Genomic DNA, 24,381 nt, shown 5'->3' with positions numbered 1-24,381 from the left:
AAAGACTATGACTGCAGTTGAAGCAGATCCTATTTTTAAGCGAATGAGTCACAAGATTGAAGGACGTACATTTCAAGGAGGGAGGGTGTGTGGTTTAGAGGCGGGAGTTCCCTACAGTTATAACTTTGCTGGTTATGGGCTTATGGCGAGTCTCAACCAGGGTTCCAGGCACAGACAGGCTTGCCTTTGGTGCTCCAGCTGCACGGACGTGTTTCCATCTTAAGTAGCACTCCTGTGGAGGGGGCGTGGCCACAACTCGAGCAGCTCTCTCCGAGTAAGACCGATAGGCAAAACAAATGGGCTTTAAGGCAGGGTCTAGCAATCCCTACAGCTTTCACAGGCTCCCCTGTGCAAAGCATATCATGGTAAAATAAACCAATAGAAATAAACTGTGGTAAATTTAAAATCAAAAACTGAATAAAACCTGAAGGATTACTCCCACTAAGATGGCGCCCAGCTAACTGGGATCCAGGCAACTCCCAAATTGCACAAGTGTCTACAAGGAAATGAACATGGGCTGTTGTATTCTCAGGTGGAGACAAGCCAATCCTTAGCTTTTTCAGTTCTCCCTCTCTTACCATTGTGCTTCCAATGTAAACTCTACAAGGTAACTGAGTTGAGCAGATAGGGAAAATATAGACCTGGACCTATTGCTAAATCTAAGATTCGGAGTCAAAAGTACCTTAGAAATAGCCATCATCATTTTTTATATATCGGAGATTTCATATAAATTTAGATAAAAAGCATGACGGGAAAGTTGGATTAGATTCTGCTGCAGCTATGCATTATAGTAGCGTAGTCAGAAGATGAATAAAAATTACAATGAAGCCATGAAAAAAAATGCCAAGACTTTGGACCACCAAGTTAGGGTGCTGCCTAATTTTAATTCACAATGAAAATATCACAACCGCTTCTCATTCGCCTCCTGTTTTCCCTTTGCTACACTAGTTAAATAAAAGCGTGTTCAATAAAATGGCTATAAATGTAAACAGGACCTTAGGAGTTCATTTTGTTATCAAATTTGTGTACTAGGCTTAGTCACTTGTGATGTTCTTTGCTTTTTTTGTTACAATGTGTTTTATGATAGATTCCATATTTACCTTTCACTTTCTGAATGAAAAATACTTAATTTAACAATGCATCGTTTGTTTTAGACTGTCTACTCTATGGCACAATTCCCTTTCCCGCAATTGGCAGAGCTCAGGGAGAAGTATACATACAACATCACTCCATTCCCTGCACCTGTAAAATCAGCTTCATTTTCTGGGTAAGTGCAAACCCCTAATTTATTTTCTGTCCGGCCTGGTCTTTCCATATACTCTTCCAGTTATGTTTGAATTTGGAGTACATGGAGTATTGTATTTTATGAGGGTTATGTGAGTGAGATGGTAACAGCTTCATGTGAGTTATGCAAACGAACAATTTCCTCCTTTCTATGTGAATAGATTTACTAATCTCTACTAGACTCTCAAATGTAGTAGTTTATGATTGATTTTAATTAATAGTCGAACGGAGAGTACTGTGAAATAAGTTTAAACTGAGCTATTCAGAAACCCTACAATCATAAGTCAAATGTTGAAGGTATAACAGTGTGTTAAATATCACATGTTATTAGTGTATCTATCTCAGAGTTCTGTATTTAATATGCAAATCAGTGGTTCTGGCACAGCGCGGCTCCAAAAATTCTTCATTAACCACCACTTATAAACCCATGGAACTACTTACAAATCCTTACAATTGGGCCCGTCCTATCAACCTTACATTCATTCACACATTTATTCTGTTCCGAGGATTCAGTATTGGTTCAAAAGAGAGTCACGGTGCTATAGTGGAGTGCCTGAACTAAACTTTATACATTATTTACAACTGCAGTTTTATTTCTAAATACCATGGTTCCCATTAAAGCAAAGGAAAATAATATTACCCCACTATTCATAATTAATTTGGATCTGCTAGTAAAAGTTGACTAAAGGAAGTATCAAGTCCAGCTTAATTCTCCATTTACTTAATTTTTATTTTTGAAATTGTAATCTCCTAGCATGATCTCTACATTTAATAAAGTCAGAAAATAATTCTGTTTACAATAAAATCCTGAAAGAAAAAGTTACATTTCTTTAACATTCATTTATTAGCAATGACAGCAAAAGGAAATAAGACTGTGAAATATTACCCAAAGGAAGAAACGAAGACATCAGTACAGAATGTAATAGTCCCAAACGAAAACCTCTCTTTCTCTCTCTCCCTCTCTGGACATCGCACTCATTCAAAAGTTAAAGTTGAGAAAAATGTCAAAGGCCTGGCACCTTCAGGTAAATTGCGCAGACCGACCGCATCTCGGGGTGCATAGATCAAATCGAAAAACGAGCTGCTTTCAATGTCCAAAACGTCCTTTTTTTGTACCATTTTCACTAACTTCTATATCTAAATTCGTAACTCTTAAGTTCTGGAATGTCTGTGATTGGTCAATTTCGAGTCGGATGAGCATCATCTCATCATTCTTTATGGTAATTTTTGCACAGTCATCATCACGTTGCTGTAACTGGGGTGTCTTTGTCTAAAAGTTCGATTGCCTTCAAAGTGTCCTTTAAATTGGTATTTGTCACTCCTTTCCCACGGCAAAATATTGGCTTCACAGTCATCTTGGCTTAGGCCCCACAAAATGGCTGCGCTGTCCTTGACCCACACTGTCCAGTCACAGGCAGCTTGCATCTCCGATTCTGGCACCTGTGCACTTCTGTCGCCATCTCGGAATTTCAATCAGACTCCATTTTTTCATGTGCTCACTTAGGCCTCAATTTAGGAACTATCACAGAAACAAACACAAATAGATGTAAGATTACGAAATGAAGCCCTTTCTGGTTACCTCCCCTTCTAATGATAACTCAGTTAGTATTTACCTAGCTTTAAGCAATATTTATGGGTAATTTGACTTACCAGTCTTCATGATTTATGCCACAAATAAACAGACAGAAGCACATTCACGCATTTTCTTTTTAGATTATAACATATGCGTACATTTTATGACACAATATTCGACAAATTAGTAAATTATGGCTTCTGCAAAAACATGCAAATTAGTATTCCACGTGTATTCGTGTATGCATTTTACTCTAGGTTGGTTAATTTAAAAACCACACATTTAGTACTTGTCACTGTTATGGAGAGTTAACTTTACAAGAGGTATACAAAAATTTAGTTTTCCACCTTGCTCCATCAGTTCCAATTCTTATGATATCGTTTAGTAGGCTAATGTACAAACTGTACTTTGTAGGATGTTCGGTGCAATCTGCGTGGTAGGCTCCAGACTTAGGGCCTGATTCTGATGTTGGCGGAGCCTCTTGGAGGCGATCCTACAGCCAACAGCCTTTCAGTCCGACCGCGGTATTATGGTGCTGGCAGTTGGACCCACATCTGTTGAACGCAACACCACCGCCTCCACCAGGATCCTAGACTCCGACGTTGTGGCGGTAGGAAGAGTGTCCCAAAAGGGAGGCGTGCTGAGGGAGGCACCGTCAATGGGATTATAATATCCCTTTCCGACAGCCTTTTACTGCCGGGAACCCTGATATGAAAAAGGTTGTCGGAAAGGGATCGGGGGCTCAAAACTGGGCCCCGGACTGTCGGAGGCCAATGAAAGGAGTCCCGGGGGGACTTCTAGTGTCCCCACTTACCTCCATGCATCGTGTGCCATACATGACATGATGCATGGCACACACTGAATGGACGTAGAGGAGGCTCTGCATGGTGGCGGCATGTGCAGCTGCCCTTTTCCATGGCGGCAGAATGCCCCCGCTGTGGTACCGGCAACTTTCTAACTGCTAGCCGGACGATCAAACTGAAATACAGCCGGAAGTTCGACCGCCCAACATCGTAATGTGGCCCTTAGCCCTTATTGAAGTAACTCCCTTTCAGTAGTGTATTGGCAAGGTCAGCTCTCTCTCAGCAAGGTCCTGGGTCTATAAAGTGAAACTGTTAAAAAATATATTAATGAATGCCCAAGTGCACTAATGGTCTCCACCTCAAACTAACACCACCCTGAATACATGCCCTATTGTACACCTGGGCCATCTGTTGATCTTCCCTTAAAGGCCTTTTATTTTACACTTGTCCCTGACTGCAGTATATGGCACAAGAACAAGATTTGTAAAGTCCTTTTGTGATTGAAACCCCTTCATGTTGCCAAATTACAGGGTTTACAATCACTAAAGGGCTTTCTACAAGGCACAAAAATGACTTTTAGTAGTTTGTAAAGATTTTCTGACTCATCAAATGGCTTTTGCAACCCTTTTTGAATTGGAAATAGGAGGTGGCGTTTAGAGGATATCCCACTCCTATTTCTGAGAGGCAATTACAGGGACGAAAGTCTGCTGTCTTATACAATGCTCCAACCCCGCATTAACAGCTAATAACAAGGGGCTGCAAATTGTGACCTGTCTAATTCATATTCCTTAAGCAGGTCGTTTTACATTCCCATGTGAATAGATAATTAGCTATGTGACCTATTAGTAAAAAGGTAGCACTGTACATTGCACACCTATTTGGAAACCAGTCAGCGTACAAATTACACTTCCTGGTTTGCAAATGACTATTAGTACATTTAGACCCTACTCTCATTTTATTGCAAAAATATCCATTAACTTCTCTTAATGTTCAAATAACCCCAGTTGCTACTGTCTCTCTTCCTCCATCATTTGCAACAATTTTGTTAACAGCAAGTCCTCTGTAATGTATTTAACTGCTGCACAGGCATTTTATTTCATTTGATTTTTGCATCAATACATTTAACATTTTGTTTTCCTCTCAAAAATATTTTTTTTTATAGAAGACTAGGCAAAAGTAAAGATAGTGATGAGGAAAATGACTTGGATGATGAGGATATTGTAGCTAATGCGGTTGGCTGTCTTGGACCATTCAGTGGACTTCTGGCACCAGAGCTGCAGAAATACCAGAAACAAATAAAAGGTATGTTTGATTACTCATTTTCTAAAATATATATAATGTGAATTGTTAAGGTACATTAATCTCAGACCTCTATATCAGGCAAGATGGGTGACTGAGTATGCTGGGTTTAGGTAGTGCACTGGGTTTGTGCTTCTTGTTAGCATGGTAGATTAGTAAAGGGGCAAAAAGTTCCACTTATTTTTCCCTAGTAGAAATGGGCACTGCAACACTCCTGTCTACCCACAGAGCTTCTGACATCATAGAGTAATTCAATTAAGACTGTGTAGTATTAGAGTTAAAGCAGAAGCAGTTCTGTCTTTGCTACCTAGCCACTGTTCCCTTACTTTGAGTTGAGGAAGGTGGCAGCAGAAATTATCTATATGACGTTTTGCTCTGTCAGCTGCACTGCCATGCATGGCTCTAAAAACAACATTGCATGTAAGTCATTGCTACCAAAACACTAGACAATTTAAATTAATATTTCATAATGCTACATTTATCGGTTCATTGGCTGTATTCATACAGATTGACAAACCAAGCACACCATTTTAATCAAAATTCCCCCTTCATCTCTGCAATTAGAATACCAGACTTTTGATTGTGGTGGGGCGTGTTCACTTACCCAACGGAATGGAGGGCAACACGTTTTTCACCATGCTGAGCCAAGAGCACTGAAAAGTAACTTCGTTTATGCATATGAAACATCAAGAGTACTCCATAAAGATCACTCGCACCCTACCTTTGGTTCTTGAAAAAAGAATAGAGGGATTCTTTAGAACCTTTGACCTACTGAGCCTAGAAAGAGAAGCTTGTATTTCAGAGACATCATGATGCCTGGAGTTATATTCTTGCAACATCTTGATTATTCAAAAATATAAAAGGCTAAAGATCAGTCTGAGAACCTTTCTAGGCTCAGTCAGTTTCTCAGACTCGACAAGCCTAAGATGGTGATTCTGATGCAAATTATGAAATACAAATTTCCGTACTGAACTGTTGTGGAGAGAGTTTCCTACTGCATGCACCGGACGGATATGGGCAAAGAGCATGCCTGAAGTTGTTACTGGGTATCAGTGTTGCTAATAATAAATCCTACCATTCTATTCAGTTTGGTTTACTACAGCAAGACAAAAGTTGTCAATAATGAGTGACCCCTGATGTACTTGACCTACCTGGACCAATCAATTTTGAAAATGCGATCTTCTGTTCTTGGCCAAGAGCTTAATTCTTGTTCTTCCTCTTGAGCCTAATGCTCTGTCAAAGCAAGAAGGGTATTTATGGTTGTCTTCTAATTGGTAAATTAAAGTTTAGAGTGTGGATATCTGACTAGTGAGTAAACAACACTATCCAATGCCATACTATAGGTTCTGAAAGCAGTTAAAATGGAATTTGGAGATGCAATAAAAAAATATGATTTATGAGTTTTATTAGTCAGTAGAGCAAACTTAGTCATGTATTAGTCATTGCAGTAAAACAGATAATGAACTTGATGCATTTGCAGTTGTTGGGATAGTGTAGATAAATGTATTGTCTAAAAGGAAAATTAATCCCTTCTAGCACTTAACATTGGAATCCAAGAGAAATTGATTACAGGAAAATTTGGTCTCCTAATTCTGCTTTGACGATATGCTCCATGCTACACTCTTTAACTGTAATACTTCACTATTCCTTAGACAATGTGCACAAGCTGAAAGTAGCTCACCAAACAAGTGGCAAAGGTAAATTAACAAAAGAGTAACGTAAATAAATTAACAATTAATATGTGTAGAGCATAGCTCAGTTTGAGAGGACAAGGCTGAAGTATGCTTGTAATGGCTCAGAAACAAAAATGTTAGATATCGGGGATATTTTTTAACGAGACATTGAGCAGGAAGGACAAAGTCTGCTGCTGCTCAAGGTGCTCTTCTAGTTTTAAATGGCATCTTACATTTTAATAGAGGATATGGTGGAATGTCTGGGCACCCTGTAATGAATAGTACTGCATGCAAAGTTATCTAGTAGCAGTGTTCAGCATATGTGACTAGATACAGAAAGGTGTTTTTATACATAATTTGAAATTAAGCTTTTAAAACGTGTTTCCTATTTTACTGACCTAAAGTGTTGAAGCATTGAGGATACCACTGTTATAAGAGCTTTGATATTTGAAGTAGAAGCGTTGGTAATAAAATGTATTAGAAGACTAATACATGGTGAAGTGTTATTAGGGGAAACAACATATTTGTATGATCTAATTAAATCTAAAAAAGCATGGGCGATGAATAGTAGAGTTTTATTGGAAGATTGTTAAACAGAATATAAACCTTTGTATGGAAGAAACTGTTTTAAGAGTTTTTGGTAAATCATTCTAAGGAGAAACCATTTAAATATTTGTGTGCAGCCGATAAAGCTTTCATGATGTCTAACCTGTTATCACGACATATCGCTAAATACAAGGCACAACATGGTGTGAATTCTGATTTTTTTTTTTAAGTTCCTTTGTCCAGCAAATAGGCAAAGACTGATGTTGATGCAGATGGGGCATTGACTACATTTTATTGAGAGTAGGGCCCCCTGCTTTTTAGATAAATATAGGCTTAGTTGCATTTTTTTATGTGAAAAAAAATGATGAGCCGGCACCTTTAATTTGATTAAACCCATGTTTCATGAAAGAGTGAAAACTGTATTTGAGGCCTTTGTTTTAGCAAAATGTTAGAAGTATTCAGCCTTTGAATTTATTTTTTAATTTGGAAACTGAGAGGGTTGCACTTATAGTGGGAATTTGTTTTAAACCATGCTTTGAAATATGTAGAATACATTTATGGTTTTAAATAGGAAAAATGTTCAATGGGAAAATGTTACTTTTGTAGTGTGTAGTGTGATGTTAAATTGATAAATTTGCCTTCATACACTAGTTTATTAATTGAAACTGAAAAGGATTCAGTTGTGTTTAAAACCAGGAGTGTTGGAAAGTTAACTGTTGTTGCAGTGGAGCAGCGGTATTACAATCTTTGATGAGGTAGTTATGCATTGACATCAGGGCCGGACTGGCCATAGCGGGCACCGGGCAATCCCTCGGTGTGCCGCACGGGTGGGGGCATAGCTGCAAAATCGGCCCTGTACCAAAATCGGCCAAAAACCGGCCCGGCAAAGAGCTCGGCGGCACCTCCAATGCCCCCCAATGCACTTTGTCAGGGCCGTTTGTGGTTCCCCAGTCCGGCCCTTATTGACATTGACCAGGACCAACACTATTCCAGCCCCTTTTTTGCAGAAAAAACTGAAATTAAACTTTCACACATTTGTCAACTGTAGTTTATGAATTTATGCTGTCATTCTTTGGGTGATCTAACCAGTTATTTAATTGATGGTATTATATAGGATTGTCACCAGGGAAAGTAAAACTGGCCTCAGTATTTAATGTTCCTTTCTGGTTGAGGAAAAGGCTTCGCCTGGCATTAGGAACATAAACTATAGACAAGAGCTGAGCCAGAACCAGGTAGAGACGGGCACAGGCAAATGTTCGAAAATATTCGTCAGGGTAAGGGTGAAGAAAGGCAGTATCTAAGAATCTAGTTCCGTATTCTTCATGGGAACCATTTTGTTGAGTGTAGTCTCCTCTGTTTGTTAATCTGACTGGCTAAAATAATAAAACATTTCTGTGACAGAAAACAAGGAGACTCAAATCTTGGGTTCCAGCAACATTGCCGAACTCAGCCCAGGAGCAATTGATTCTTGTCGGAGTGAATGCCATGCAGCTTTTAATAGCATGATGATGGAACGTATGACCACCGACATTAATGCATTGAAGCAGCAATATTCCAGGATTAAGAAAAGGCAACTGCAACAGGTCCACCAAGTGTACATCAGAGCAGGTAAATATGCACTTCAGAAGCAAAGAGGATAATATGTGTAGCTGAAAATATGATTATATAGTGTGTTTCCATATGGGGTACGGGAAATGAAGTGAAGTGATAGCCCTGCGCTGAAGTTGTTGCGTGTACTTGTGTAATGCGTGGTATAGCTTTCACATCAGTTACATGCATGTGAGTTTTCGTGAGTGTATTTTATGCCATGGTTAGCTCTGCAATTACTCTTTGGAAATGAAATCATATGGCTCCTCTTAGAAACCAGTTCCCTAGCTGCTGTGTTGATGGTTAACTATTGCAAGATCAGTAAAATGCACATTTGTGTTGGTTAGGCACACAATTGGACTGAAAGTACGATCTAGAACGTTTAAACATGCTATCCAGATACCACTTTTGAAAAGTGATATAAATAGTTATAGCAACACACACAGCAACATGTTTAATACTTTTCCTTTCTGTCTGGATACGGATTTTAAATACTGTCTTAAAAGCCAAGCAGGCACTGTCATCACTCATCTGCTTAGAGGGGATAAAAACACAGCTCAGCATCCAGAAATCATCTTAGAACATTAGCCCATACCTTATGGTCTGCTAGAGATTTGACGGAGGATGTGGTCGCTCTTTCTCTAGATGCGGAGAAAGCGTTCCACCACATTGACTGGGTTTATTTGTTTGCCACTATGAGGCATTTTGGTTTAGGTGAGAAGTTTATCTCCATGGGTCGCTTACTATATGACAATCCAACAGCTCATGTTAATTGTGGAGGTTTTCTTTCTGATCCTTTTTCAATTCAAAGTGGTACCCGTCAAGGTTGCCCATTGTCTTCTCCCCTCTTATTCTTACTAGCGATGGAACCTCTTGCTTCGCTTATTCGTTACTCGCCCCGGATTCAGGGTATACCGATACCGGAAGGTGTATCCAAATTATACTTATACGCTGATGATATCCATCTTACGATTAAAGATTTTGCCCGTTCCTTACCAAATTTCCTTGAAATCATTAAACAGTTTTCTGTGATTTCTGGTTATAAAGTGAACTGGGACAAAAGTGAAGATCTACCACTCTCTCCTTGTACCAAAAAGGCTTCTATCGACGGCTATCCTTTTTGCTAGAAATCATCTCAATTAAAATATCTTGGAATTCTGATCAGTCGTGGATTGGAGACATTGGTTTCAGATAACATCTCTCCTCTCATAGCACGAATGGAAGTTGATTTTGCCAAATGGTCTCTTTTGAGTTTCTCCATGTGGGGAAGAATGCAGGCGGTGAGAAAGGTTACTCTGCCCCGATTTACTTATGTCTTGGGAATGCTCCCAATTATTATACCTTTAACCACACTTTGTTGCATATATTCTCTCATTCGATCCTTTGTCTGGGGAAAAATGCGACCTCATTTGTCTGCTTCTAAGCTAAAAGCACGCTGCTCCCATTGTGGTCTAAGTCTACCACCAATAAAGCACTACTCTCTAGCTTTACACCTTTCACAGCTGTCTTACTTGCTCCCAGGTGCAACTGACTCTTCTCAATGGGTTACAATAGAACGCTCAATACTAGAATGTGAGGATGGTCCTAATTTTTTATACAATGTTCGTAAACCTAGGACTACTCCTGCGCATCCTGTGCTCAATGCCACATATCAAACATGGCAACGTGCACATCGTCTACTGCGCATTGCCTATGGTTTACATTCTAAAGCTCCCATCTGGAAGAATGAAAGCATTCGTATTAATTGACAAACACTTTCCTGGCCTGAATCTTAATCTTAGATCAACTTATAGTAGGTGGTGAACTGAAATCTTTTGAGATTCTCTGTGAAGAATTTGATCTTCCTGTATATCTGGCTCCAAGATATTTACAACTTCAACATTCTCTGAAGAGATGTCTTGGACTTCCCCCTTGGACACTGCAAACTTTTCTGATTTTGACTTTTCTTTGCACTTGGGGCCGACATAAAGGTGTCATGTCAGGTTTATATAGAAATCTAATTAACCATTTAAATTCACAGCCAGTTCTTGCTACTCTCCGTGATAAATGGCAGGAACTGCTTCATATCACCATAGACGAAGATACCTGGCCAGACATATTGGAAGCCCTGGATAAGGGCACTCGTGAAGCACAAATGAAGTTCTGTGTTTTTAAAACTTTACATGATTGGCATTGGACTCCCTTAAAGTTGCAACAAGCTGGATTATCATCGCATTCTAGGTGTTGGAGATGCTCTGAAGCTAATTGTGACCTGCATATAATTTTTGAATATCCTTTTATAAAACAATTTTGGCAGCAAATAGGAGCTACACTACTAGAAACTATTCCTCTTTCACTCCCTTTCACACCTGCCACTATTTTGCTACATGACTTTAGAAGTTTTCCTACTAGTTCACGACTCTTACACACTGCACTTACTACTGCTAAACTATGTGTTTTAAGGCTGTGGCAGTCACCTAGCCCTCCGTCCAAAGAGGACTGGATGGTTGCGATGATACAGACAACATCATATGAACAGGTAATTTATAGGATACAAGACCAAGAACAAATATTCCAACAGGTGTGGACCCCCTTCCTTTGCAATTCCTGAAATTCTAATTATTTCCTTTCCCTCCCTATATATAGCTGTTTCCCTTCTCCTTTTTCCTTTTCCCTCCTTTTTTTCTCTTCCTTAATATATTACAGATGTATATTATTTGTCAAATACTGATTTGTATTTACTATATTGTTTTGTAACCTATGAAATTGTCTATCTATGATCTACAATAAAAAATTATGCACAACAAAAAAAAAACCACCGCTCCGAACAGAACTGTAACTGTAAACCTAGCACCACTCCAGCTTGCTTTTCACATATGCTTTCCGTTCTGTTCTGAGCTGTGTAACAAGAGGCCCCACTTCAAATGTGAAAAGCAACGAAGATAAGGAGCAGCCCTGCCCCGTACCCCTGTGCACAGGGAATTAAGCTGATGTTAGTCTGCCCATGTGGACACACAAGGTTGTATACAGGCGGCAAGTAATCGTCCACCAATCCCAATGTCATTGAAGACCTGGAAAAGGTAGTTCCAGTTCAGTATATCAAACGTCTTCTCCAAGTCCAGCACTAGGCAGGAGTATGGGAGCTGGGGGTGTGGGTTTAGTAATCCGGCCTATAATGTTAAGTAGTGTACGGATATTAAGAGAGGTGCTCCGTCTCATGACAAATTCATTTTGGTCAGAGTGAATGAGTCCTGTGAGTATTTATTAATATCTATTCACTAGGATTTTACTTAAGATTTTGTAGTCCCAGCCCATTATCACTAATGGTCCTGCAACTGAGTTGGGATTGAGTCCGGTTTAGGGATCGAGACCAGGAGGGCATCCTGGAGAGACTGCGGCAAGACACCTATTTAGAGGGCTTCTGCATACATCATGGACAAGCGGGACGCAACCTGAGCCATGAAAGTTTTGTAAGAAGGCTCGGGTCGTCCTCTTGGCTGGGTCACATATGGCAGCTTTAATTTGCTGTTTGATAAGTGGGCTTTTCAGGTCTACCTGATGGTCTGCAGGTATAAGTGTGAGAGTGAGGTCAGCTAAAAGGAGTCCAGCAGAACCTATGGTGGGTTTGTGGGCATTGCCTTATAAGTGCAAGTAGAAAGTGTGAAAGGTGGCCAGTATGGCCCCTTGGTTGTGCAATGTCAGGGCTGGTGAGAGCGGAAGTGATACAATGGCAGCTGCTTGAGTTGCCTGCCGTATGAGCCAGGCAAGAAGCTCGCCAGCCCTGTTGCCCTCCACATGAGCCCTTGTAGTGTATGTGGTGTAGTTCAAGCACTGCAGCTGATCCATCAAGTCAGCATGTTTGTCACTGGCAATCATTTGCTCAGCTATCCCTGTCACATTTGCTGCCAGGCCCTTTTCTATCTGTGACGGTGACTTTTCTACATCAGTAATATTTTGCTCAAGTTTTGTGCCTGCGTCCAGTATTGTACGAATAGAAGCCCCTCGTCACTAGTTTGAAGGATTCCCACTCCACAGCCCGCTACAAAGCCATACCCGGGTTCTCCTCAAAGTAATGGGAGATGTGATCTAAGAGTGTTGTTCGAAGCACTGGTACTCCAGCATCTCGCACTGGAGGTGCTTCATTGGGTTTGGGTAGAGTAACCTGCTCCAGAGGAAGTCCACTTTTTGGGCATTGTGGTCTGAGAGCACGCTTTCAAGGAGAATGAGGGCAGCAATGCAGGTACAGCGGACTATTTGGTCCACTCAAACATGTAGATCTTGAGAAACCCAATGGCGTGAGTAAACCTGAGCAGTCTATTTCTGTCACCTCAAGACATTCGAAAGTGACCAATATCGGAGCCATTTCGAGAAGTTTGCAGCTATGTGGGGAGCTGGGGCATTGCGGCAGTGGGGGGGAGGGTCATCTGTCTAGGTGTATATTCAGGACACAGTTAACATCCCCTTTGAGGGCCCTTGGTATAGCAGGCCAGTGTGATAGCCTGTCTGAGAGGTCCGAGATAAGGATAAGTTGGTCAGTGCTTGAGACGTATATGCTACCCAAAAGGACATGGGTGCCATTCAGCGGTCCATCCACAAAGGCATATTGGCCATCCCTTCAATAGCTGTGTTAAGTGCTTGAAAGTGCTTGAAAGGAAACTCCTGCCCACACCCAGAACAAGGCACCTCTTGTGTATGCTTCTGTAATTTATGTGTGCTTCTTGAAGATAGATGATTTGCGCCCCCTGTTGCCTTATGTAGGAGTATATAGAATATTGCCTGAGTTGTGTGGATTCCACTAACATTCCACGATAGTAAGCCCAATGTGTATAAATGGCCATTGCTGTTGGGGGATATGGTAGTCTGCCGAACCCCAGAGTGGTAGGAGATCCCCCGGCTGCCATCCAGCCCCCGGGCCACCCGCGGCAGGACCACACTGGGGTGTTCATCTTGGTTACTTCCATGTGATGCATACTGATGTGGACCAAGAAATAAGGGGACCAAGTGAAGTAATGCTGAGCGGTATTTTATGAGACAAAATAATCAGAAGACGCCCTTGCTAAGACTAGAGTGATCTGTGAACCCCCTGTCTTGCTATCTCCTGTGGATAGGAGAGTATTGGTGTCATTACCATAATGAAAATGATCAGGCAAAGGAGGGTGGAGAGCCAATCTTTACTTTGAAACCCGATTTTAATCCTTCTTAGCCTTAAAAAAACAATCGTTATACAATTACATATTGTCACAACACGAACTTCATCAAATACTCCATAAAGTGGTAATATAATTTTTACAAAAATATCTGATAATAATTAAAGAATACTCACTAGTTGTGATAAACTACTGAAATACTGCTTTACAGTATCTTATTTGAAGGGATAATTTACTTTGTGCCATCAACCCAGCACAAGTACTCTAAAACAAATACAAGAATAGCTGTCTCTTCCAACAATTGCAAATTTTTTCTCATCCTTTACTCTGAAGTTCGTCTAACACCTGTTTTTATCTAGGTATAAGGTCATTCATCAGTAAGAGGTTCAATGATAAAACGAAGGTATACCTGATTTCAGACTATGGGCCTGATTACGACTTTGATGGTGCAGGCTGCCACACCGCTGTCCCACACCACCAAAGCTCACAACTATTTGCCCGCCTGCCAGATTATAAGTATTTTTGTAGTCTGCCAGGCGCTCCTTTGGCTTTCCTGCAGCAGTGACTTTAAAAAAGGCACCTCAACGGGAACATCAAAGGTCGTTCCTGCACAGCATGGACTGTTAAGTTCATGCCATGCATAAACAGGGGGTGATGCACACAGCAGGGCACCTCATTTGCCCACTGCATGTATCCCCATGCCCAGAGGCACAAGAGGGCCCTGTAGGGCCCCCTCTGTTTCTTCCTGTCTCACTTTTCATGGCGGGCTCACCACTGTGAAAAGTGAGGCTGAGAGGAAACTCATAATATACTTGGTGGTGCTGCAGCAGCACTGCCACGCATATTGCGGCCTCTGGACCACCATGCACCCACCTGTGGATCGCGGATGCCCAGCGGTTGCGTCAGTCTCCTCATGGTCCGACCGCTGCACTTTTAATGTGGTGGGTTGTCCATGGGTGCAGTTGTCCATGACTGACTCTGCACCTCTACCACAGGTTTGGCGGTCTCATCTACTGCCGAACTCGTAAACAGGCTCTAAAGAAGGTACTTTGGTCATCAGAGGATACCAGCTTCTAGAAGTTCTAAACAAGTCATTGTTAAAGAGGTCATTCTGAGAACACTTGAATTAAAATTACATTAGACTGGTGATAGAGTAATCATCAGCTGCAGAAATGGCATTGTTGAAGGAATAGCAACCTCAGGAGAAAATAGTAACAGACATCTCTGCCCGTGCATGAGTGTCTCACTGTAAGTAGCTGTCTGTCCGGTTGTTTAAGCAAAAGTGAAATCAATGCTAATCAGGCAAACTATTCCTTAAACCATTCCTGAAACAATGACAGCAGGGTTATAAGGATCTTGTAATTGGGATCTGGGTGGCAGTTTAAATATGCACACAAGGGTACTCACAAATGCAATACTTCTCAAACAGAGCATCTCCTTTGTGGCACATTATTTCTAAAGAAGCCATACAATGTAGCGAAAACCAGTCTTCCTGTAAGAAAGAAACCACACTGTCTGGTGCATCTGCGTACAGCAATCTGCTTTTTAAGAACTCACTGTTGATTTCCAACTTACATAGTAACATAAACAATGCTCCAAGGAAACAAACATAATGTTAAAATGTTTAAAAGCTATGCTTCATTGTCTGTGACTCTTCCTTTTGACCGGGCTGCTGCATTGTGAGATTAAAATGTCTTCAACTACTCTTGTTTCTCATTGCCATTTATTGTCACTTGAGTTTTGAACGTCCATGCAGTGTTAAGTTATGTGTACATATCACTTTTTCATTAGGGTCTGAAGAAGACAAAGGCCCTGGGATCCGACTTGATCCCAGGGAGCAGCTGACTGAGGGTATTTACAGATGTAACTCTTTGGGTGTATGGTGCTTGGTTCACTAATGAAATGTTCTAATCCATGGAATCCTTGAACCTTGGGTGACGTGCCTCTGTTAAATCCATTAATAAGGATTTGTTATAGAGTAATTTAATAGATTAATGCAATGACAAAGGCCTGTGAAGGTGCCTGCACTTATACATAAATACTGAATTTGAAAAGATTTATATCAGTAACACATAATTAATTTTGAAAAGTTGTATCCAGCAATTATCAAAAAGGTGATAAACACCAGTCCTTCATGGCTCATATTTGGCATTGTTAAAATACTAACACGTTCTAATGTTTCAAGGATTGACATGCTCTCTCAGATTAATCTAATGTTTTGCTCTCTGTTCGAAAATGTTTTCATCCTCTACTTCAGTAATATAGATCTTATCTAATTTAGTGTATTAATTTGAATCGTCTATCCTTCAAACTTGTGTATCCTTCACTCCATTTGAAAGTGCTACTCTTCTATGGATAATGTGAGATTGATCAGCAATTTCTTCATGTCTGCATTAAGACCATTCACTTTCCCAACACCATACTTATGATGTAATGTTAGTAATCACGGGGAATCTGTGTTTCTGGAACAATGACTACATATAGTTGAATGCTGGTCAAGGAATCGTTTTTCTGTCATTGTTTACACAGGCCTGTGAAGCAATTGAATATTACAACAACTATTATTGTTTATCTTCAAACTTTTAATAAGTGAGCCATCTTATTGTGAAACAATAAGGCAGCCTGCCTTGTATTGTTTGTACTGCTGTTGTCACGGTTTTCATAATCTCCTCATTTTTTCCAGACAAAGGGCCAGTCACCAGCCTCCTTCCATCCCAAGTTAATCATTCTCCAGTAATAAATCACCTCTTGCTGGGGAAAAAGATGAAGACCACGAACAGGTCAGCAAAGAACGCAATTGTTCAGATTCCTGGATTGAAATCCTCACCAGCCGCTCATGAAGATATTAAAACCAAACTGAATTCTCCTTGGCGTACTCACATCAGAGTACATCGAAAAAACATTGCAAGAGCAAAAGGCCAATTCGGTTTTGGGGACACCATTGGGCTTATAGAAGAGCATGGTGAAGTTCTTAAACCCGAGCCTTCCAGTGCACAGGATGAAAATGTAAACAAATCTAGTAGCCTGGAAAGGGATGACAGTGGCTCAGAAGACAGGACCAGTTTGAAAGCTGATGGACAGTCTCCAGAGCCTGTTTACATGGATACAAATGCCAACATAATTGAGGTTCAAAACAAGCTGGAAGCACTAGAACTAAACCAAAACGATGGTGAAGAAACCGAAGTTGCTAGCCTGCACTGCCAGAGGGATTCATCTGACTCACTTAGCACTTGCAGTGAAAGTGGAACATTAAGCAGGTCTCCAAAGGCAAATAGTTTTAAGATGCAAGTTTTCAGCCCTTTCCCAAGTGTGAAACCGCTGAAGAAGTCTACTGCAGCTAGAAATTTAGGGATGTATGGACCAACTAATCGAACACCAACTGTAAACTTTCCACAGATGAGCAGAAGTTTCACCAGCCCTGCCAATGGAGTGACTGTAACGAAGAAGCGATGACGTCCTCTCTGCACTTTATATTTCTAATGAAATGTTTTAGGTAAACGATCTAAATGCACATAAAAAAGTCATTGAGACAAACCTCTTGACCGGTGATATTCCTCAATGTTCAAAGGGCCCTTGAGTTGATTCTTTGCGGGATTCATCATTATTTAAATTAAACTGTGGCACGAAAGTCACTTTGACAATAACAAGAGTACGGAGCACATAAATTACAAATGTTATGTGACAAAATCAGCATGATAGTTTACAGTATTGTTCAGTGATGTACGGAAAAGGAAGAATCTGTAAACAAATATTATTTTGTTACCATTATTTATTTAATTGTTACATTTCTTGCAACTCTGTTGTCCTTTGTTTCACTGGCATGCAAAGCATTAATGTAATCATTTCTCAATCACTCTGTTTATACTGTGCACTAACTAGTTGATAGAAATCTTTAAACAAACATCTTCATCTGTACAGTTCAACCTCTGTTTGAACATTATAGCAGTACATAAATAATTGCTTTAAATTAGGATGGGATGTTGTGGGTAAGCTTTAACAAATCAGATTGTCCTTTCTAAACTCAGAGGCAGAACAGAGCTGTGGTTTGATCCTAGCCAGAATAGTGGTATGGTTGGATCATTGTTTTTCTAGTTTTCCATTTCCATTTGTATTTTCGACTTTGGAACAATTCAGAGGTGACTTTCTGTATTTGCCAAGTTCGTTTGTGAATGAAAATATCTTTGCAGTGATCCTTTGCATCACGCTACGATACAAAGATGTCAATTTGTTTGCAACAGATATCTAGCAATTTCAGTTGTAGGAACAGAAAAAAAGAAGCACAGGTGAGGTGAGTCATCTTCCCTGTTTGTTCAACTTAACTCCACTTCCTAAAGCTGAAGGAATGTCCGGTGCCTCAAAGGAAGGCACCAGAACAAAGCTTGCACGGGAAAAGTTAAAGCTGTGCAAGCCAGGGGTTTTGCACACTACAGGCTGCCCTATACACTCTCAGTTCAGTTCTTCTCTTCCTTTTGATGACATCACACAGGCTTTAAAACTGAAAGTTCTGTGTTCGAATCATTACTTATCTTCTTTGAGACCGTACCCTGGTTTTCTCCTACTGCTGCCCGTCCTAGGCAGCTGCATTTGTGGTATGCCATATTTTTTTAAGCGAACTAACTCATGTTGCGCTTGGAGTGCATGGTTGCTGAGTGCACCCTGGCTGTATTGCCTACCTGCTACACTCTTACAAAGTGTTTAAGAAATTGCTTCACCTGTGCTTTTTAATTTACATCAGTGGAACATTCTGGAGATTCTACTAGGAAGCTGAGGATGCCTTCTATTCAGATGAATGGTGTGGAGCACTTTACTCTCCCACTGACAGAAGACTTGTTCTTGCAAAACAGTTTCTCTCAACCACAAGTGACGTTTTTTTTTTATTTACTGGCTGTAGAGGTGGCAACCCTAAAATATGTCATAACTGTGTTACTAGATTGCGTTTCAAAGTGTCTGTCCGGCCCTTATTCCCCAGTGCCTCTATGAAAACGCAACTGTGGCCTATGTCTAGTGATCCTGCTGGTATCAAGTTGCTTACTCCCTCTGATATTCTTCCTGACAGAGTCATTTTGAAGCTCATTTGTGACTTAAATCTACCTGCATGCCCCACATGCTTTCTGGCTCTGTCTACTGTTCTAGTATGACTACTGGGGTTACATCAGAGAGATCCCAGAAGCCGATCACTTGGAGTTCCTGTCTGAAGGCAAGACCCATCCCATTCATTTACAAATCAGTCCATGCAAAACATCCATGTAGACATGAACTCTAGTTAAAACGTCTGAAAGTTCCTTGAAGACACAGATCATACATTTCCACCATGTAACTTTTCTTCAAATTTTCACTTCATCTCAGAAGATGGTGTGTGGCTGATGTGAGAAAAGATGTTTAATCTAACTATTCAGATCACAATGAATAGATGATCAGATCGTTTTGCACTGACCATAAATATGAACTATTTAGTAGATTTTTCCTTGGATGGGTTGGACTCTCCTGCTCTTGGGGTCTTTGCTGGTACCAGGAGGCAGGTGAATTACACTCAATGGTGTACAGGCTCCTTTGTCTAGCGGTTCATTGATTTAGACAAACCAGAATTAGGGAATAACTTCAATCAGATCTCCTGTCCATTAGCTTTCTTTTACACTTTACGAGGTCAGTGATTTAAGTAGAGTCTTGACATACACACCAACAACGACTGGGGTCAGCTGCAACTCTCTTTCACAATATTTTTCAATCAGAGGGTCTGTTGAATTTTCCCTCATGTTCAGAAGTGGCACACGTTGCAGAATTTTAACCTGGTCCTTTCATTGTTGTTTTAGGAGCCTTGAAATCCAACTAAGTCTGGAGATTGTAATCCCATATTTTTTTCTAATCCATTATTCAAGTTTTAAAGGTCTTTTTGAGCACTCTTTATGTTAAGTGATGCCTTACACGTTGCCTGCACAGGACCCCAACATTAGATTCCCAGGTTGTTTGTCACCTCTTGTGGCCTTCCCACCAGGAAAACTGATATCAAAAGTATTAATTGCCTTTTGGTAATACCTTCCATCATGTAATGCTACAAGATTTCCTGCCTGTCTCGTAGGTATGGGATTCATGCATATGCAGTGAAGGCAGGGTAGCTTCGTCTATAGTAGCGCTCCTCAGTCATCTGCAAAGTACTCTTGTATGCTGTGCCTTATTTGGTATGTAAAGATTTTTCCATGGAAATAAATTCCTGAGCTGATGATGAATTTGTTGATCTCTGTTAACAAACTTGTTTAGTAACATTGTAGTGGTTAACACGTTTGCTTGTCACGCTCCCCCTCTCCCCCACCACTTGAAAATATATTCATATTTTCTATTAGTCAGAAGGAAGTTGAGGTGGACTGGACAAATTAACTATAGGTTATGCACTATAGAAACGCCTGTACTGTAGCCCATAGTTCTACCACTCCTGCCTTCAGACAAACATCCCCAGCATTCTGCTCATCGTCTCTTGCCTTGCATGTAGATAGAGAGGAACCCACAAGTTTGGGATATAGCGAGGTCTGTGGTATGTATTTTCTCAGCTCACATGTAAGCTATGTTCAGGTGCTTTTCCCTGTGACTTGGGACATCCCATACAGTAAAAGAGTTAGCATGGTGAGTAATGTGTATTGAATTCAATCTCTGTGATGTGCAATGGAAAACAACGTCCTTCAGAATTGGATCCTTCTCAAACTCAGAAACCTGTTATATTGCTCAGTGTTGCGGAGGTCTTACACTTCAGACCTCCAAAGAATGCAGTAATAAATTGTATATTCAACAAACCCATGTGATCACAGAAAGAACTGAGAAATTAATGTGCAGTTTTCACTTATGAAAGGTTTCTCCTTTCTCATTGTCCACAGCTTTCAAATACACTTATCCACCAGTACTAGATTGTCTTCTTCAATGGTACAGTTCTATAGATCTAAGATCAACATGGTCAAATATTTTCTCTACATGTATTCATAAGTAACACATTGCCATTGTATTTTTTATTTGCCTTCACAACCCTCAGGCTTCACTGCTTGTAGTAAAGACAGATGAGCAAGTTTGATTGCTATGAGCTCGCCCTCATGGCTGTTGAGCATGGGCCTCTTTGGTGCCCTGGATTCCATTAGAGATCGTATTTTGAGAAAGGTATGTTTTGAGGAATGGAAGATAAAAATCCGAGTGTTGGGATATTTCCTTCAAATTAAGAGAAATCTCAAAACTGAGCAAAAATACATTTTGAGGAAAGGAATAGAAATCATGGAAAACATTATTGATCAATAAAAACACTTTTTATTAAGAGAAGAATACAATTATGTTTTTGGACAAAAGGCTTTAATTTAGGATGGTTGATTTGTTTTCTTCTTATCAACTACTGAGATTTAACATCATGTGAAGGAAACCTCTAACAATGATTGTTATTCTCCATTGCCTAAACTACCCCTCTCTGTCACCACAAACTATATCCACTGTGGTACTCTGGGCCTAGGCATAACCCTGTTTTTTTTAACTATTTACATTCCTTTTGAAGCATCTTCAAGATTTCACTTTTTTCCTGGGAGGCATTAGATGTAGTTCCTCTTAGTCAGCACTCATTTGTAAAAGAGTCATCCAATAGAAAATATGAATGCTGAAAGGCCCACCCCATATTATGTACATGATTTTAAGAAACCTACTAGAATATATGGATTCATTCCTAAAAAATAAAAGATTAAAGCATTCAAGACAGAAAAACGTGCATCAAATTTAAATGTAGAAAATAGAGACCCGCTAAAAGAAAAAATCTAAATCTTTTAATGTCAGCTGACCGTGCATGGCATTCTGTGACTTTGTCACATAAGCAGATTTTCTTAAAGGAGCTGAGGTTGTCTCAATGAAGAATGGGCCATTGAAATCATAAACTGGAGATTCTGAGAATAAAATATATTATAGGTAGGTATTGTCACCAGCTGTGCAGTGCAAATTTTTACTGAAGTCCGTATGCCAATTCAAATTTGAAAATCTGGATCAGATTTTTTGTCATTTCAATTTTAAAATGAAAATCAAAAAATGTAATCCTTTGGGCTTGTTCAGTTATCTCTGTGGATAAAAAGAACAGTTTAATTGAGAGAGGATCACTAGATTTATAATACATACTGAGTTGTAATTTATGATCTCGTAGTCCTATTTCCTTCTTACTGCAGTTAACACAGTGGCAGCTCAGCATGGGTATCCTTCTATATATAGAACCATTAGAAAATAATCAAGATTGGTCCAAATTAGAAGAACAAGTGTTCTTCATACAGATTTCAATTTATATATTTGCAGCATTTAATTTGTACACCCAATGGAGAATATTTTAAAATTCCTCTAAATTAATTTAAAAAGTCAAAATTAGGTACTTTTCTAGAAGTCATCAGGTGTTCAATTCATCCATGTATTATTGTTGTTCAAGTGTGTATCAATGTATTGTTTGTTTTTAACAGACAGTTCTGTTAATCCTTGAAATACCCTAATATTTCTGAAAACACACATCAGTTCAACTTCTGTGATAACAAGAGACCATACAACAGGATGTTCAATTGCAAAATATGTAATTGTTCTTCTTAATGAATCCAAGTCCACTATGAACTTTTATGTCTACCAATGTTTCTGTATTGTTTAGTTATCCCTAAATTGTAGAATGCTCAAAATATTTCTATACCCACTTAAAGTATCCAAACACTGAGCTACCTCTGTCTTGATGGAGTTCCCACATCATAGCCATGCAACCGTCTTTTATGAGTTCAAAGGTTATCTTTCAAAAAATACTTAAGGCTGTCTGTAATTAGTTGTCTCAAGGTTTGGTTAACACCAATGGGATTGTAGTGGGTGCATTGGACTTCAGCAGCTAGTGATATTCAAACACTGTGGTTCAGATTGAACCCGCTATGTAATCCGTAGGTTGCAGTAGAAAAAGATGAACACCATTATCATGTTGCCCTTAGGCATGAACTTTGTGAGCATGTTTGATTTATGGAAAGGGATCTTCCAACAGAATAATAATGTTTTAGAGTGCGAGCATCATTACATTATTGGTGATCTATAATTGGTATTCTTTTGCACAGTAACTCTATGAAGCATCCAAATCAATCCGAGTCCTATCCAGGTGCTCTTATTGCAAAAACATCTTTATCCTTATGTAGTGCAGAAAAGAAAGGTTTTCATTTGCATACTTTGCAAACATTTAACAGGAATGAGATCTCTTTCATAATTAAATTCTGTCTTATACTTACAGGGATTATGGCTAGTACATTGAGAGTTATTATTCCATTTTATCTGCTGCCGAAAATGTCATCTTGGGTTGTACAAGCAACACTTAGAGATGTGCAGCATGTTGTATCTCATGTGTACTGGGCGCCAGTCATTGGGACTATTTGCAGTCTTGTGTGTTAATGTGATGTATCCGTTGTCCACACAAAAAACTGTTTTGAGTTTCTGCCTTGAATTTGTTCAGCAAGCAAGTACTAGTGTATCACCCAACTTAATAGCTTTGATAGTGTACAAATATGTATTCTTTCTTCAGTCCTCTTAAAACACATTTCAGTTTTTTTACATACCGGTTCTAAATGGAATCCAAAAGGCCCTCTTTAGTGTAGGAAATACATACTTTAAAATTACTGCCAGAATAAAAGAAAGATACAGTTATGCATGTTTTATTTAGCATCTTGCTGTTTTTGTTTTACGGATAATGTTACCTACACTAATTCACAGTAGTTTTCCATTAAAAATCAAATATTGGATATGACTAAATGAATGTTCAAAGCCACTCTTCCGGACTTTAATTTCCTTGTCAAAAGTATTATTTAAAACATATCTATCCACTGGATCTACATGAAACTGCCTAGTGAGTCAAGTGCTGTCTTATTGAATGTGATATGTTCTGCATATTGTCTGTCATTTTAAAGTGCCAACAATGCATGGTTGCCTTGGGAAAGTGCTAATGTGAGACGTAAAACTGAACTTGCTAGAATGACCTGCACATGTCCTGAAGCTCATGTGCATCTGATGAGGAGCTCTCTGTTTCTCTAGTAAACCTATTTCAGTAATAAAGTATTTAAAGATTACATGCAGGTTTTATTTTTATTTGAAATGTGCTCGGAAAATCTTAACAGTGTCATTTCTCTTCTCAAGGTATGCAGGATGATGCCATATTCCTGCAATAACTAAAGACATGTTCTGATACACCATACAAATGTAGTCACTTTTTAAAGTCTCTATCTTTTTCTGATCTGTAAGCCTAATATTTAAACAACCTTCCCCTAGTGCTGGTGCACTTGAATCTATAAAACATTACTGATGAACCAATGTTACAAGTGAATATTATCTATCTGCTAGCATGCTGTTTGCGTACAATATGCATTATAGAAAAAGGGTAAGAGGCACAGAGGCGAAGTATTACCTAAAAGTAATTATCAGACTTGTGGAGGTCAGAAGCTAATCTTATTAATGTTTGCAGAACTTGTAGACTAACCAACAGTTGT

The 24,381-nt window shown here is 39.6% G+C and overlaps 1 protein-coding gene across 4 annotated transcripts in view; it reads left to right on the top strand.

Moving 5' to 3' along the window:
• TBC1D30 (TBC1 domain family member 30) overlaps positions 1 to 23,964 on the top strand; it is a 320,682-nt gene extending 296,718 nt beyond the window's left edge. For 2 of the 4 annotated variants that reach the window (XM_086919039.1, XM_086919041.1), the window contains 5 exons: positions 1,155 to 1,267; positions 4,823 to 4,962; positions 8,580 to 8,786; positions 15,683 to 15,742; positions 16,575 to 23,964. In XM_086919039.1, coding sequence (XP_086775165.1) covers positions 1,155 to 1,267; positions 4,823 to 4,962; positions 8,580 to 8,786; positions 15,683 to 15,742; positions 16,575 to 17,344 — 1,290 coding nt within the window. In that variant the 3' untranslated portion in view covers positions 17,345 to 23,964. The remainder of the gene's footprint in view (positions 1 to 1,154; positions 1,268 to 4,822; positions 4,963 to 8,579; positions 8,787 to 15,682; positions 15,743 to 16,574) is intronic. The other 2 variants (XM_086919040.1, XM_086919042.1) reach the window with 1 other exon arrangement.
• Positions 23,965 to 24,381: the final 417 nt, after the last annotated feature.

This window comes from Lissotriton vulgaris, chromosome 1_1 (assembly GCF_964263255.1).
Source record: "Lissotriton vulgaris chromosome 1_1, aLisVul1.2, whole genome shotgun sequence".
Classification (NCBI taxonomy): Eukaryota; Metazoa; Chordata; class Amphibia; order Caudata; family Salamandridae; genus Lissotriton; species Lissotriton vulgaris.
The sequence above is the reverse complement of the archived record's forward strand: the minus strand, read 5'-3'. Positions and strand labels throughout refer to the sequence as shown.